General features: G+C 43.4%; 1 protein-coding gene across 2 annotated transcripts in view; it reads right to left on the bottom strand.

Moving 5' to 3' along the window:
- Window positions 1–1,257: 1,257 nt before the first annotated feature.
- Window positions 1,258–17,388, bottom strand: part of LOC138980471 (probable methyltransferase-like protein 24) — a 29,350-nt gene continuing 13,219 nt past the window's right edge. The window contains exons 7-10 of one of the 2 annotated variants that reach the window (XM_070353346.1): window positions 12,906–13,034; window positions 10,829–10,903; window positions 6,768–6,915; window positions 1,258–2,542 (exon numbers count right to left, since the gene is read on the bottom strand). In XM_070353346.1, coding sequence (XP_070209447.1) covers window positions 2,237–2,542; window positions 6,768–6,915; window positions 10,829–10,903; window positions 12,906–13,034 — 658 coding nt within the window. In that variant the 3' untranslated portion in view covers window positions 1,258–2,236. Of the gene's footprint in view, window positions 2,546–6,767; window positions 6,916–10,828; window positions 10,904–12,905; window positions 13,035–17,388 lie in introns of both variants that reach the window. The other variant, XM_070353345.1, reaches the window with a different exon arrangement.

The following is a 17,388-nucleotide window of genomic DNA, read 5'->3' as shown; positions in this document are numbered from 1 at the left end:
TAGTTTCGGAAAAATTATGTTAGTTGCAATGAAAAGATTAGTTTTCAACTGAAATGGCGGTCTAGTCGCACAGACACACACGTACACACGCGAGCGCGCGTGCACACACTCGCACATACAAACAAACACACGCAGACACGCACTCGCACACGTACACACACACTCACACACACACACCAGGGCCGGACTAGGGGGGGGGGGAGGTTACAGGGGTTGCGCAACCCCCCCCCCCTCCCCCCTGGCTTAAGCATATACCTCCCAAACGCTTTTTTTTTGTGGAGTAGGGAGGGGGGGGGGGGGGGGTTGCATCTGGATCAATTCTTCTTCATTGCCTATACAGCTTGCTGTGGAATTGACCTCTTTCGTTCAAGGAGAGGCTTCCTTTCCCTCCAGAAACAACGTTCAGCTTCAAGGGGGATTAGCCCCCTTGCAACCCCCACCAAAGGGGCTTTGCCCCCTGGACCCCCCTGTAACCCCCCCGCTTAGTACTTACCTATAGTCCGGCCCTGCACACACACACACACACACACACACACATACACTCACAGACACAGACAGACAGACACAGACACAGACACACACACACCACACACGCACGCGTGTATGACCTTAACAGCTCCATTTAACGCTTGAACTTTGCTGTGGTAACTTTCGGTTTGCTCTCTCAAGGCCGCGCATACTTTATTGTCAAGATTGTCAATAGTCGCTGTAGTGTAGTGAACACATAATTATATTGACAGCTTTTTGTGATTAGAACTAGAACCACTTATGATTTTTTCCATACAAATTAATATTGCCATATGATATTCTGAATATTTCTATTTGGAAATATCAGTCTAGTCTATTTTTATCGCGAATTGTTTTGTTTGATGATCGTTGCAAATGTCAACATGTTTGTTAGGAGAGTCAGTCTATGTACTAACTAAACTGTGGAATAAAACTTCTTCTGCGGTCAAGCTTTGGGAAAACATTCCGAACACATTCAAGTCGCCCCCCCCCCCCCCACACACACACACACAGACTCACAAATAAACACGTGCATGCAAACAGAAAGAGAGAGATAGAGAGAGAGAGAGAGAGAGAGAGAGAGAGAGAGAGAGAGAGAGAGAGAGAGAGAGAGAGAGAGAGAGAGAGAGAGAGAGAGAGAGAGAGAGAGAGAGAGAGAGAGAGAGAGAGAGAGAGAGAGTCAGACAGAAAGACAGACAGACATATTCAGGCAGATAGAGACAGAGACAGAAAGAGACAGAGAGTTTAACAAAATTTTCATATTTTTTATTTTAAACCGCCAACAAAATTAGTCAATCACGAAACTCTCACGCTATTGTGAATACATGCAATATAATATACGAGAATCACTAAAAACCACAAAGTATCAACATCGTCCCACTTGCAACTTTGGTTGGTGCACACAAATTGCTTTTTGCATGTACAGGAATACAAACATAACAATTCTTTCATCCAAACAGCATAATTATATTTACAAAACAGCAAACACACACAGGGAATGCTATAATCTGATGCAACTGTGTTCACATACAAGTCAAAGATAACTTGTTCATAATTATAAGAAGAATCAGCAAACAATATTCCTGACATTTATCCTCACACACACACACACACACACACACACACACACACACACACACACACACACACACACACACACACACACACACACACACACATGACAGCATGTATGAACGAGAACCCGAATGCAACATAAATATATTTTCAAACCTTGATCCATCACACAGGTCTTACACACAACAAGAATATACGGTATATCGCCTTGCCGCACGGTTTTATGATGTGTCAATATTATGTCATCAACTTCAAGTGGTGGTTTGCACAATGATGCTCAAGTTGAACCTCTGCATGTCGCTTTGCGTATCCATCCTCAACTCGTGTTTAGCACGTCGTGTGATGTTACCGCAACTTGTCTGATGCACTTAGTAAGAAGTTGTTTGTTTTACGAGGGTGATGGAACACGCTCAGAGTGGTTGCTTTTTACAACCAGTACACCAGAGGGACATCAATACAGAGACATGCAGGCAGATATACAAACAGACAGACAGAGACATGAACAGACAGACAGACACATAAACAGACAGACAGACAAACAGCAACAGAGAGGGACAGACAGACAGATAGACCGCTAGACAGACAACCAGGCAGACAGACAGACAAACAGACAGACAGGCAGACACCCAGACATATATACACACACACAAGCAGATCAGAATGGACTTCTTCTGAAATTATCGTTGACAAAATGTATTTCGTAAGACGAGGTTCGCAATATGGGAACTGCAGCCGCTTTGCGATGGCCGTAGACGTTTTTGGACACGTAGAACTTTCTCAACCCAATCCTCTCCAAGTCGTGAAACAGGATGAGATGGGCCAGGAGACGAGACGTCGCATCAGACATTTCGTGGAATTCTACCAGCAACTGGCGGACATTGTCCAGCTGTTGTTCTTTGACCATCGTGGCCAGAGACGGCCACTCTGCGCTCTCCACGTCCATCTTGACCACGTCAATGACCTTCTGAAACAAGAAGGGCAAAGCCCATACGACTCACATGCTTTACACATTTTTCCTACCAAAATACATGTGACCTTGACCCAAGGTCAAGGTCATCCAAGGTCATGCAACACAAAGCTGTTAATTCAAGACATAGGAAGTACAATGGTGCTTATTGGCTCTTTCTACCATGAGATATGGTCACTTTTAGTGGTTCACTACCTTATTTTGGTCACATTTCATAAGGGTCAAAGTGACCTTGCCCTTGATCATATGTGACCAAATGTGTCTCATGATGAAAGCATAACATGTGCCCCACATAATTTTTAAGTTTGAAACAGTTATCTTCCATAGTTCAGGGTCAAGGTCACTTCAAAATATGTATACAATCCAACTTTGAAGAGCTCCTGTGACCTTGACCTTGAAGCAAGGTAAACCAAACTGGTATCAAAAGATGGGGCTTACTTTGCCCTATATATCATATATAGGTGAGGTATTGAATCTCAAAAACTTCAGAGAAAATGGGGAAAATGTGAAAAATAGCTGTTTTTTAGGCAACATTTATGGCCCCTGCGACCTTGACCTTGAAGCAAGGTCAAGATGCTATGTATGTTTTTTGGGGCCTTGTCATCATACACCATCTTGCCAAATTTGGTACTGATAGACTGAATAGTGTCCAAGAAATATCCAACGTTAAAGTTTTCCGGACGGACGGACGGACGTCCGGACGGACGGACGGACGTCCGGACGGACGGACGGACGGACGACTCGGGTGAGTACATAGACTCACTTTTGCTTCGCATGTGAGTCAAAAAGCACAGAAGATAGCACGTCAATCACGTGAAAAAACAAGACAAAAAGCATGTCAATGACCTGAAAGAACAAGGAAACCAGCACGTCAATGACCTGAAAGAACAAGGAAGACAGCACGCCAATGACCTGAAAGAACAAGGAAGACAGCACGTCAATGACCTGAAAGAACGAGAAAGACAGCACGTCAATAACCTGAAAGAACAAGGAAGACAGCACGCCAATGACCTGAAAAACAAGGAAGATAGCACGTCAATGACCTGAAAGAACAAGGAAGACAGCACGCCAATGACCTGAAAGAACAAGGAAGACAGCACGCCAATGACATGAAAGAACAAGGAAGACAGCACGCCAATGACATGAAAGAACAAGGAAGACAGCACGTCAATGGCCTGAAAGAACAAGGAAGACAGCACGTCAATGGCCTGAAAGAACAAGGAAGACAGCACGCCAATGACCTGAAAGAACAAAGAAGACAGCACGTCAATGATCTGAAAGAACAAGGAAGACTGCACACCAATGACCTGAAAGAACAAGGAAGACAGCACGCCAATGACCTGAAAGAACAAAGAAGACAGCACGTCAATGATCTGAAAGAACAAGGAAGACAGCACGCCAATGACCTGAAAGAACAAGGAAGACAGCACGCCAATGACCTGAAAGAACAAGGAAGACAGCACGACAATGACCTGAAAGAACAAGGAAGACAGCACGTCAATGATCTGAAAGAACAAGGAAGACAGCACGCCAATGACCTGAAAGAACAAGGAAGACAGCACGCCAATGACCTGAAAGAACAAGGAACACAATACGCCAATGACCTGAAAGAACAAGTATGACAGCACGTCAATGACCTGAAAGAACACGGAAGACAGCACGGCAATGACCTGAAAGAACAAGGAAGACAGCACGACAATGACCTGAAAGAACACGGAAGACAGCACGCCAATGACCTGAAAGAACAAGTATGACAGCACGTCAATGACCTGAAAGAACAAGGAAGACAGCACGTCAATGACCTGAAAGAACACGGAAGACAGCACGCCAATGACCTGAAAGAACAAGGAAGACAGCACGCCAATGACCTGAAAGAACAAGGAAGACAGCACGTCAATGACCTGAAAGAACAAGGAAACCAGCACGTCGATGACCTGAAAGAACAAGGAAGACAGCACGTTAATGACCTTCTGAAAGAACAAGGAAGACAGCACGCCAATGACCTGAAAGAACAAGGAAGACAGCACGTCAATGACCTGAAAGAACAAGGAAGACAGCACGTCAATGACCTGAAAGAACAAGGAAGACAGCACGCCAATGACCTGAAAGAACAAGGAAGACAGCACGCCAATGACCTGAAAGAACAAGGAAGACAGTTCGCATATGGCCTTCTGAAAACACAAGTATGACAGCACGTCAATAATAATAAATAATAATAATGGACATTTGCTATAGCGCATAATCATGTATATGCTCAATGCGCTTTACAATAACTAGAATTAACATAACTAATAATAAAACCATACACAATGAACAAGACCCACAATCTACATAACATAGCACACTGAGCATACTCCATGCAAGCAAACACAAAAGCTTAACACACTCCAAGCACGCAAGACCAAGCAAACAGGGTAAAGACAAAACAAAGTCATACAAGCAAAACCATACAAGCAAAATTAATACCGAACTCCATGCAAACAATACTCAAAACTCAAAACACATGACAAAGCAACGGAATGAGAAAAAGCCATATATATACATACAAATTCAACACACTCCATGCACGCAGGGCGGGGGGGGGGGGGGGGTATCATGTGTATGCAAGTGAAAAAAGATGCGTTTTCAGGCCTGTGCGGAAAGAGCCAGAGGAGGCAGAGTGACGAAGAGTGACAGGGAGAGAGTTCCAGACGAGAGGAGCAGAAACAGAAAAAGAGCGCTCACCAAAAGATTTAGTGTTGACTCTCGGAGTGGAAAGGATAGAGGTGTCTGCTGAGGAGCGGAGTGTCCTGCCCGGTGTGTATGTCTGAGTCATGTCTGTGAGGTATGCGGGTCCTGTCTGTGTGAGTGCACCATAGGATAGGCATGCGATTTTATACTTGATGCGTGACTCTATTGGAAGCCAGTGCAGTGCTTGGAGATGAGGGGAAATGTGTTCGGACTTGCGGACTCTGAGGACCAGGCGTGCAGCATTGTTCTGCAATTCCTGCAACCTGTTTAGGAGGTACTGGGGGCAGCCATACAGCAGTGCATTACAATAGTCCAGTCTGGAAAGAATGAATGCAGAGACTAGAGTCAGAGCTGCTTCTTCAGAAAGGTAATGGCGTATCGAGCCAATACGGCGGAGTTCAAAGTTGACGGCACGAGTGATGTTTTGTACCTGTGCGTTCATAGTTAGGTGGGAGTCTAGTGTGACACCCAAGTTCTTCACTGAAACCGAGAAGGGGACAACTGCATTGCCTATTGTGATGGACTCTGGGAGCTGGATGGAGGTAGACATGCGTGGAGAGGAGGCAGCCATGACTTCCGTTTTCTCATCATTTAATTTTAGCTTGTTAAATGTCATCCATGGTTTAACGTCCAGGATGCATTCTTGCATTGAGTGCATCAGAGTGTCGAAACTCTTGAGATCAGCAGACTTCTGAAGTTGCGTATCATCTGCATAAGAATGATGGAGAACTGAGTGTGAGGCCATGATGTCAGCGAGGGGTGTGGTGTATAATACAAACAATACCGGCCCTAGGACCGAACCCTGAGGCACGCCGTAGCGTAGCAGAGCAGGATCAGAGGTGCTATTGTTTATGGAGACAGTCTGGGGAAGTAGGAGGAGAACCAGAGAAGGACAGAATCACTAACGCCAAAAACGTGTTCTAAACGGCTGATGAGGAGACCATGATCAATGGTATCGAACGCTGCCGACAAGTCGAGCAGCGTCAGGATGGCAACTTTTCCTTTGTCTAAAGCAAGTAAGAGGTCATTTACAATTTTCACTAAAGCTGTTTCCGTACTGTGCCCAGACCGATATGCAGACTGCAGAGGGTTGAACAGATTGTTGGATGTGAGGTGAGCAGAAAGCTGAGACAGAACTACCTTTTCTATTATTTTAGAAACGAAAGACAGGTTACTGACAGGCCGAAAGTTTTTCAACTCATTGACCTTCTGAGGGTCTTAAGTTCAAAACCGTTAAGCAATATTTATAGGGGGTTCCTGTTAACTCCACCTTTCTTTGTTAAGTAGGGTACTGAGGGGGTCTCGCAAGCTCCATTAAACAAAGAAAGTCTCTCGGGATTACCAATTCTTTCTTTCTTTCTTTCTTTATTTGGTGTTTAACGTCGTTTTCAACCACGAATGGTTATATCGCGACGGGGGATTACCAATGTGATTTAACATTTCAAAAGGTATAAATCACAAGGGTGTGTTCTGTTGAGTTACAACTCACCTTGGTATGGTTGAGCATCTGCCTGATGTTGGAGAAGCTGTGTAGCACCCAGCCTTTCTTGTTTGTTTCGGGGTCGCCGCTCTTTCCTCCAATACCGACAGAGTAGAACATTACGCGGTCAGATCGCTTGTACGTTTTCGCCTTCATGCTGTGAAGAAACAGTGTGACATGAAAGATGTTTTGGTCACGGAGAGTATGTGTGGGGAGGGAGTAAAGGAGAGAGTGAGACACACACACACACACACACACACACACACACAGACACACACACGCACAAACACACACACACACACACACACACACACACACACACACACACACACACACACACACTGTCACGATTTAGTGACATGGATCGAGAAAGGAACACTCTGTGGGGTGCCTTTCTCAAATTACGACGAAAAGCGCCTGTGCTTGTACGGGCTATTTTCTGCTGACCGAGCTTAGCACGGGAAATACGTTTTCCTGCACGCCTGGCTGGCATGCGAGGGGTGATATTTTGATACAGGGGTTCCACGTGCGTGATTTTGCTTGCTTGGCGAAATCGACGGTAACTGAACTGGATACGGGACACGTGGAGTCACGTGATGTTTTTTTCAAGGTTGTTTGGGGAAGACATGAGAGGACACTCGAACACAGGGCAGCGACAGAAAAGGATCGTTTTTCCTCCATCCTAAAGTTAGATGGTCTTCTACACGTGGTGATTTGTTGTTTTAAGTCAGAGTGCCGTTCTGCATGGTACAGTAGGGCTTTACAGAACTACAAAGGAGAGAAAACTTTTCGCTGTTTTACCTGTGCTGGTCAACAAGGTTGGCAGGTTTTGATTCTTGGCTGAGCAGGGTTTTTTTATCCCACGCAGTAATACAGCAAGAAGGGGATGGCGGTATTTTCGTCGACGGACGGAAGCCATTCAAAAGGGAGCGGATTCGCTTAAAGGAGAGCTACTTACATTAGGCGGTTGAGGTAATACATAATTGTTTAATGCTGTTGACGAGTCTGTGTTTGTGGAATGAAATACTCTCTGTTGTTCTTTCCAGGTTAGCGCATAATTTGCTCTTTGTGACGCTAAAATAATAATCTGTATATGGTTTTCGCAGATATGGAGAGAAGGAAGGAAAATGGCTGATTTGTTGTTTTAAAAGTTCGTTTGTGCAGGCCCACGTGCTCGATGAAATATGTAAAGGTGACATGTTTGAAGGTGGAGGGTGAAGGGTAGCGTGGAATGTTTAGTGCACCGATGCTTTTTGTTGCAGCCTACTTTCTACGCTACGTGACTGACCTAGCTACTTATCTGCCGACTGCGAGTCTTTGCGGGTATGCTGTAACCGGGTCATCGCTGTTGCTGTCTTGCTGTATGCTGTTACTGCTGCTGGGATAACCGGTGAGGCCGTCATCGTCTGCAGGGGTCTTCCGGCAGGCAGTGACGTCACCTACACGACACCCGTTGTCTTCAGCAGCTGAGTGAGGCGCCTGATTTCCCCACGATTCCCTGTTTCGTTCCACGCCAACCGGCACTCCAATCAACGAAGCAGTAGTGGGGAAGGACTATTTACGGGTCGCCCACTCAGTAACGAAAAGCTAAGTGCACCATGCCATTGCGCCTTTAACCACCAAGTCACCTTGTGTATTTGTGATTATATTTGAGTGGTGACAACGTGGGGTGTGTGACACCTGCATTTAACCAGCGCAGGACCGGACTAGGCGAAGAGGAGGGGGGGGGTTGCCAGTGGTGGCCCAGGGGGATGTCCCCCCTGGCGGCAGGGGCGGATCAGTTCATTTTATGACTGGGTTTTTTCAAAAGTATATTGTGAAGATATGGGTGTGAAGGCGCGAAGCGCCGAGCCGACGGCGCGAAGCGCCTAGCTTGCTAGGGGGGTCCGGGGGCATGCCCCCCCGGAAAAATTTTGAAAAAAAGGATGCAAAATGGTGCAATCTTGTGCATTCTGAGGATGATCATTACCAGTTTCAGGCAGCAGATTTTGTCACTGATTAATACCCCCAAAATTGAAACTCAATGTAAAATAAAGAAATGCATACCTCATTCAATATTTTTATTTTTTGGTTGGGGGGGGGGGGGTCCGGAAACCCTAGAACCCCCCCCCCCCCTCGTTGTGGGGGTCAGGGGGCGAAGCCCCCTGAAGCTGACGGGTAGGTCATATTCTGAGATAAGAAAATGGTCGCTCCTTGCATAAAACGGCATAAAATAAGCAATAATAAAAAAAAATTAAATAAGTAAGGTACATGTTTAGGCTAGGGGGGGGGGTTGCGCAACCCCCATAACCCCCCCGGTAGTCCGGCCCTGCAGCGCTTTTGCATAACCGGCTATCTTTCTTATCTATACACGGGATCAGCGTGTTATTATCATTTTCTAAACTTTAACTGGCATTTTTGTCAGTGACCTATATTTTACGTTTTGAACGTAAAACATCTTTTCCGTCGCGATATAACCTTGAACGGTTGAAAACGACGTTAAACACCAAATAAAGGAAAGGAAAGGAAAGTAAAACATCTTTTGGAGTGAAGTCTCGAGGGAGGTGGCGAGTTAGTATATAAACAGGAGTATATAAACAGGAGTCTGAAACTTATACTTTTGTTGATTCTATTTATTTGTATGACTGCGAGAGTGGATCGTGGTGTGGTTAGTTAGTCAGTAGTAACTAACCGTTCATAATCACCTTATGTGATATATTGAAACGTGACACACACACACACATATACATATAGAGGTTACAACACGAGTGTTTTTATATTTAGTCAAGTTTTGACTAAATATTTTAACATCGAGGGGGAATCGAAACGAGGGTCGTGGTGTATGTGCGTGTGTGCGTGTGTGTGTGCGTGTGTGTGTGTGTGTAGAGCGATTCAGACTAAACTGCTGGACCGATCTTTATGAAATTTGACATGAGAGTTCCTGGGTATGAATTCCCCGAACGTTTTTTTCATTTTTTTGATTAATGTCTTTGATGACGTCATATCCGGCTTTTCGTGAAAGTTGAGGCGGCACTGTCACGCCCTCATTTTTCAACCAAATTGGTTGAAATTTTGGTCAAGTACTCTTCGACGAAGCCCGGGGTTCGGTATTGCATTTCAGCTTGGTGGCTTAAAAATTAATTAATGACTTTGGTCATTAAAAATCTGAAAATTGTAAAAAAAAATAAAAATTTATAAAACGATCCAAATTTACGTTTATCTTATTCTCCATCATTTTCTGATTCCAAAAACATATAAATATGTTATATTCGGATTAAAAACAAGCTCTGAAAATTAAGTAGATAAAAATTATTATCAAAATTTTTTTTCGAAATCAATTTAAAAACACTTTCATCTTATTCCTTGTCGGTTCCTGATTCCAAAAATATATAGATATGATATGTTTGGATTAAAAACACGCTCACAAAGTTAAAACGAAGAGAGGTACAGAAAAGCGTGCTATCCTTCTCAGCGCAACGAATACCCCGCTCTTCTTGTCAATTCCACGTGCACTGCCTTTGCCACGGGCGGTGGAGTGACGATGCTACGAGTATACGGTCTTGCTGCGTTGCGTTGCGTTCAGTTTCATTCTGTGAGTTCGACAGCTACTTGACTAAATATTGTATTTTCGCCTTACGCGACTTGTTTTTTATATGGCTTGTATTTCAGTCAAGACCCAGCGGATGAATATCAAGGGACTCACGATCCTCTGGCGTATATATATATAAAACATCTGTCGTCCTTGAGATTCCAAAATGCACATGTACCTGTCGACCGAATGTGCAAGGGGTTACCACGCTTTTGAGAACTTGCGCGAGAGTCGTTTAGTGCTGTAGCTGAGTTTTAGTCTCGACTTGACGAGACTATGGTCACACTCGTCGGCATTATACTTGTCTCGTCTAAATATCGGGCCCTATTGCTTCGCTGAAAACACAATATATAACTAAATAAACTTACACACCACTCACACATATACAAGCACGCATGCATGTACACACCCACAAGCACGTACGCACACGCACACTGACGCACAGGCACAGACACACTGTGACAGACACAAGCACACGCCTCGCTGTGGTAGTCATGGTTACCTGGGATCAAAGGCGTACACGTCACAACCGTAGATGGCTCCAGATTCGTCGTCAAAGGAAAAGTCGTTGTTAATTCTGAAATGTCGAATTTCACAATCATACATCACTTCGAAAAAATAATTGATTAAATAAACAGAATTTCAAAAAGAAACTAACATGACAACGACATCTGATGAATATGAGATGCTTAATGTATTTGTGTAAATGTGATTTGCATTTTCAGAATTACCTCTACATGCCTGTTTGCGTTTTTTGCAAACCCGACCATGTATAGCTACAATTGTATAGCTAATTGAATCAAGATTGCTTAAACCCGACCATGTATAGCTACAATTGTATAGCTCATTGAATCAAGATTGCTTAAACCCGACCATGTATAGCTACAATTGTATAGCTCATTGAATCAAGATTGCTTAAACCCGACCATGTATAGCTACAATTGTATAGCTCATTGAATCAAGATTGCTTAAACCCGACCATGTATAGCTACAATTGTATAGCTCATTGAATCAAGATTGCTTAAACCCGACCATGTATAGCTACAATTGTATAGCTCATTGAATCAAGATTGCTTAAACCCGACCATGTATAGCTACAATTGTATAGCTCATTGAATCAAGACTGCTTAAACCCGACCATGTATAGCTACAATTGTATAGCTCATTGAATCAAGATTGCTTAAACCCGACCATGTATAGCTACAATTGTATAGCTCATTGAATCAAGATTGCTTAAACCCGACCATGTATAGCTACAATTGTATAGCTCATTGAATCAAGATTGCTTAAACCCGACCATGTATAGCTACAATTGTATAGCTCATTGAATCAAGATTGCTTAAACCAAAGTGGCATAAAAGCAAACAACAAAATGACACGCAACACTTTACCAGTTAAAATATAGTGTACTCCAACACACAGACTAATAGAGGATGTTCGAAAATAGCTCCGTTGGGTTTGAATTGGTTGTCGAAGAGTGCCCTTTTCTTCTTGCAAAACCTCGTACACACATTGGAGGGGCCAATCACTAGCGATGGGTATGCCGGTAACACGTGCGTGTTTCGACGTGTTTTGGATGACGAGGAGGAGAGGATAATAAAGAATATCATGACGAGGATGTCACAAAGATGTGAGTAGGATAGTTGTGATGTGAAGCACGTCGTGATTTTAACCTCCCTAAAGATTGAATTGGGATATGTTAGGACACGTTTGAAGCGATATCACGGGTTTCGTGTGTTGCACGAGAAAACCCTAGTTTGACATGAGTTGTGTTTATGAGAAATGTAGCTGGTCTTGGTTTAATAACGTCTCAACGTTGTAGATGCTCGACCGAGCAAGGTCTATAGCGGGTGTCAGGTTTGTCGGGGACAAACACTCTTTCAAGAGACGGGTCTCTAAAGGAGTTTCTATGACGAGAGTTCATGAGGACGTGAGCGAGGGACGGACCTCACACGGAAGAGGCGTGACGATGGTGGAGAGAGACCACATCGGCGCGGATGGCTGGACGGAGGAGTCTCCATCACCGGTCGTAGAGACGACGGTTCTTTTCGCTAATGGCGAAAGTGTTTCTCAGGGAGAAACGTGAAGGGTGCATGTTGGCATCTAAAAGGAGAGTTTCTGGGAATTCATCGTCTACGTGGATTCAGCGGCACAAGGAGGTGTAAATGACGACATGTAGTGAGCCGTGATACGAACTCGTGTCTGTCAGCACTTTACCTTGTGCAGTAATTTATTATTGAAATAGTTATTGATATTATTAATCACATGTATGGAGAGATTGTGAAGAGATTGTATGAACGGTGTGGACGAGAAGTTGATTGGTATTGATGTTGTTTTCTTTAGGTGAAGAATTGTGTTATAATTTGTGTGAGGAAATAATAAGTCTGCATCCTCCCAAAAATCTGTGTTTGGAGTGTTTTAGTGTGAAGATTGAAGAGTCAGGGTAATAAGATAGGGCAGAACACGTATACAGAAAATAGTATCCTTATTCACACTACAATCCACTTCATGACAGAGGAAGAGAAGACCACCGATCATGGACAGCCAGGAACAGCTGAATGCAACAAAACCAAGCAAACCCGAAGGAGTAGATGATGCAGGGTTGAACAGGCCGCCATTCGTAGTCGTCACAGATTTCCCAGCCTCCATCACCCACATTGCCCATGCGTAACTTCCGGTGACAGATGATGTCATTGTTGTCAAGGTAACTGAAACAAAGTTTACATATTGTTTTCTAAATATGGGTATTGTTTTTGGCTCACGTAAGTGTAGCCTATGCGATGGTAAACTGTGTCTGTCTGTGCGTGTGTATGTATGTGTGTGATAGAAACTTTAACATTTGACTAAACACCGAAATACTCATTTCTTCTGGTTATTTTTCAAGCACCATCTTCAAAGTATTGAAGCAATGATCAAGATTTTGTCGGCATGTGCGTAGTTAAAGCGTGTATTGTATCCAAACAAAACGGGGGGGGGGGGGGGGGGGGGTTGAGGGGGTACACGCATGTGACTGGTTTCTGTCGTGTGTGGTATGTAGACCAGGTCAGGGGTCAAGATCAGGTCGGGTCGCGTGAAGGATTGTGGTATAGATTCACTTTTCAGTTCTCACCTCGATTCGGGGAAGACGATTTCATATTGTTCGGTTTCTTAGCTCCAGAAAAATAGATAAAGAAGATACCAAAGCGAGATTTCCTACAGTTTGATCTGCACAGCGTTTTTACAATGTCTGCGCGAGGAAGAGCTGTCGAAAGTGCAGTGTCGATCTGGCAGTCGTGTCCCCGGTAAGTACAGACAGATCTAGTGTCTCCCACTCTTACAACGTGTCACCTAGGCCTACTGATAATTCTTTTTCTTTTCTTTTTATTTCAACAGACACGGATGTCAAACACAGTGCTATAGGCAGTCACCTCTAGTGAAATGAGTTGATCTAAAGTGCCTGTAATGTTTGGATGTCTTTGTTCTTGGTTCGATTTATGTGAATGTCAAGACTTGCAGTAGAGTCTCAAGTTAAATCTGCCCGTATAAAACTGTCCACTATTTACTTGAACATGCAGATAATAACTTAATAAGGAAACTGTTCTCAAAGTCAAAATTATTACGATTTTGCCTCAGTTTCAAAACATGCTCTGTCATGGTTCTGTCTGTAAAAGTTGGTACCTTGCAGCAACTTCCTTGAATTTGAAAGACAGTTTTTGAATGCTAGATCTGCCTAGATCTGTATTGCGTTTCATTCCAGACTCCTCTCTTTGATATTGTACTGTTTTCTGTTTACCCACTATCATGATTCGCTTATGTCTGTAACGTTTGGTAAACTTACCTTCAACAGCTTCCTTGTCTTTGTTGGCATTTGTTTTTCAAGGCAGCACAACGTAAGATTTTGGACAGCAGGTAGAATGCGAGTTTTGAGACAACGACAGTCGTCCAAAGAAAGCTTACTGTGGAATGTTGTTGTACATAATGGTACATGTGATTCTGCATTTTTCTGTGGTTAATGTTAATGGTTTCTTTTTTCCTCTGTTGGTTTCTCCCTCCTGAGTTGACCGTTATCACTCAAACAAGACCATCAGAGAGTACCTCATTTGCTTCTCAAAATGGACTGTGAATAGTGTGTTGGCTGTGTTGACCGTCAGAATTATTTTAAGAACCAGTCTGCGGCAGTTTGTGGACATGTTTCGCATATTGTAGAGTTCCCATGCTGCATAGGTAAAGTGGTTTGTATAACCCGACTATTCAGTATCAAAACACTGTTTATATTTGTGTAGGTTGTAGTCATCACAACTAATCGCATTTTGCCTTTTGTTTCAGAAAGGAGGATAAGCTACAACAAGATCGACGCTATGTCAGATATGCCTCAGCCACATGAAGACTTCCGAATTTAGATCCACTCGGCATGGTGACAAGCCTTGATGAAAAATATAAGACTGACGACAGCAGTGGAAAAAATGGCCACATGGCAACTACTTATTGCTTATAGTGTCTGCAGTGCAAAAAACAGATAAGCTGATGGTAGATTTCCAAATGAACACAGTACACTCAGATCTACTGCTGATTTACGACGGGCAAGCTACAATCCAGGGCAGAACACTGCAGCGTTGAAATCCATTTGTTTCAGGAAAGGACGTCCTTACAAATTAACATTACAACTCTCTGATACGAAGACATAGTGTATAGTGTACTCCAAACAAGAGGTTGTGTACCACAGGAACATCCCGATAATTGAGTGGGACAAGATTAACAAGAAGGGCAAAGCCCATACGACTCACATGCTTGACCTAATAACTAAACCTAGCAATGACATCATACACTAAGAACTGCTTTACACATTTTTCCTACCAAAATACATGTGACCTTGACCCAAGGTCAAGGTCATCCAAGGTCATGCAACACAAAGCTGTTAATTCAAGACATAGGAAGTACAATGGTGCTTATTGGCTCTTTCTACCATGAGATATGGTCACTTTTAGTGGTTCACTACCTTATTTTGGTCACATTTCATAAGGGTCAAAGTGACCTTGACCTTGATCATATGTGACCAAATGTGTCTCATGATGAAAGCATAACATGTGCCCCACATAATTTTTAAGTTTGAAACAGTTATCTTCCATAGTTCAGGGTCAAGGTCACTTCAAAATATGTATACAATCCAACTTTGAAGAGCTCCTGTGACCTTGACCTTGAAGCAAGGTAAACCAAACTGGTATCAAAAGATGGGACTTACTTTGCCCTATATATCATATATAGGTGAGGTATTCAATCTCAAAAACTTCAGAGAAAATGTGAAAAATGTGAAAAATAGCTGTTTTTTAGACAACATTTATGGCCCCTGCGACCTTGACCTTGAAGCAAGGTCAAGATGCTATGTATGTTTTTTGGGGCCTTGTCATCATACACCATCTTGCCAAATTTGGTACTGATAGACTGAATAGTGTCCAAGAAATATCCAACGTTAAAGTTTTCCGGACGGACGGACGGACGGACGGACGGACGGACGACTCGGGTGAGTACATAGACTCACTTTTGCTTCGCATGTGAGTCAAAAAAAGCTTCCCAGGGCTGCAGTGAGGAAGAACATGATTATGCTGTCATTGACCTTAATACCTTTCATACAGCCAGTAACTTAGAGATAATGGGCAATGGTGGCAGGTCTTCTTGGTGACCGTTCATGCCCAAGCACGCGGAGCTGGTGGCCAGCAGGACAACGTGTCCATGGAAAATATCATAGACTTCGGAGTGCGAGGACCAGGGTAAACAACCTCATGTGAACCTGTCTGAGTGTGACCATCGTGACGCCCATATCTTTAAGGGAAGACACAACAGTGAAAAAAGTGATTTTTTTTGTTCCATGGTCATTTCCATTTTCTTTCTGATTCTGCATTTTGAACCTCTTCTGGTTACTCTGATGTATTTATTTTAGATCAGAATGAATCATAAACGGCTAAATAAACAATGTATGTGTATGCAATTATGTATTAAAAAACACAAAATAGCTTTAAAAAAATGCGCATGTTTCGGAGTTGACTGCGAGTTAAAAAAAAATCGTCAACCGTGGTCACGTTTGTATGACTGGGAGGAGTTGTCTTTTCTTTGCGAAGTTGGTTGATGACGCGGACAACGGGAATTTCCGTTTACGGATTTTGCGCCGTTTGTAACAGCAACTGAAAGACATTCCAATGAGCCGAAGAGAACCGATGAAGATTCCGGAAGATTCCGTATGAACAGTTTTCGGTACTGACCAATCGAATCGCGGATATTAAACTTCGTTTATGCTCGGTTCAATTCGGCCTTCCCAGAATGCAGTATTCTTGATTTCCGCAAAAGCTTGCCAAAGGCGATGTGTAGCACCTTCGGCTGCGATTTTTCTTGGATATCTTTCTTGAAACTTCAGTTGGTCACAAGTTTTGCCCCGAGTTCAGTGCTAGACATGCAAAGGAGAAGAATATCGGGTAGATTCAGGTCAGTTACAGAGGCACGCGTGACAGAAGTTTAAACAGAAAGTGCGAATCGATAGCGTCGTCTGCTATTGCTACGAACGAATCGGAAGAACAAGTGTGTGCAGGAAACTATGCTTCTTCACTTGAGATGGGATGGAGCAAGAAATCACCATCGGTGGTGTACGTGTGAAGCATGTTTCCATGAGTGTTTTGAACCAGGACTTATTTTAGAGTTGCGGAGCGGAGTGTCGCGACGGCAGATACGGACTACACGGAGTTCGCCATCTCTGACAACGAGAAGGCAGGCCTTATGGTAATCTTTTCTCCGGAAAAAAAGCAAAGCAAATAAACCGCTTACAAGAAGAACAATCAATACGAAAATGACTTTGTTCAGCCATGGTGCAACACCAGGCATCTCCGGGGAAGTCTGGTGCAGTTGAATACTAGCCCAAGGAGAGCAGGGAAGATGCCAAGCAGCAAATTAGATGGTTCGGTATGTATTTGTTTTCTTTTTTTGAAAAAAATATATAAGTTAATACAATTTGTTGGTTATGTGTGCGGCTCTGGCTCTGTGTTTGTGTGTGTGTGTGTGTGTGTGTGTGTGTGATTGTTGTGCTGAAGTACAGAATCA

This window comes from Littorina saxatilis, linkage group LG11 (genome assembly GCF_037325665.1).
Source record: "Littorina saxatilis isolate snail1 linkage group LG11, US_GU_Lsax_2.0, whole genome shotgun sequence".
NCBI lineage: Eukaryota > Metazoa > Mollusca > Gastropoda > Littorinimorpha > Littorinidae > Littorina > Littorina saxatilis.
Note: the sequence above shows the minus strand (reverse complement) of the source record. Positions and strands in the feature narration are given on the sequence as shown.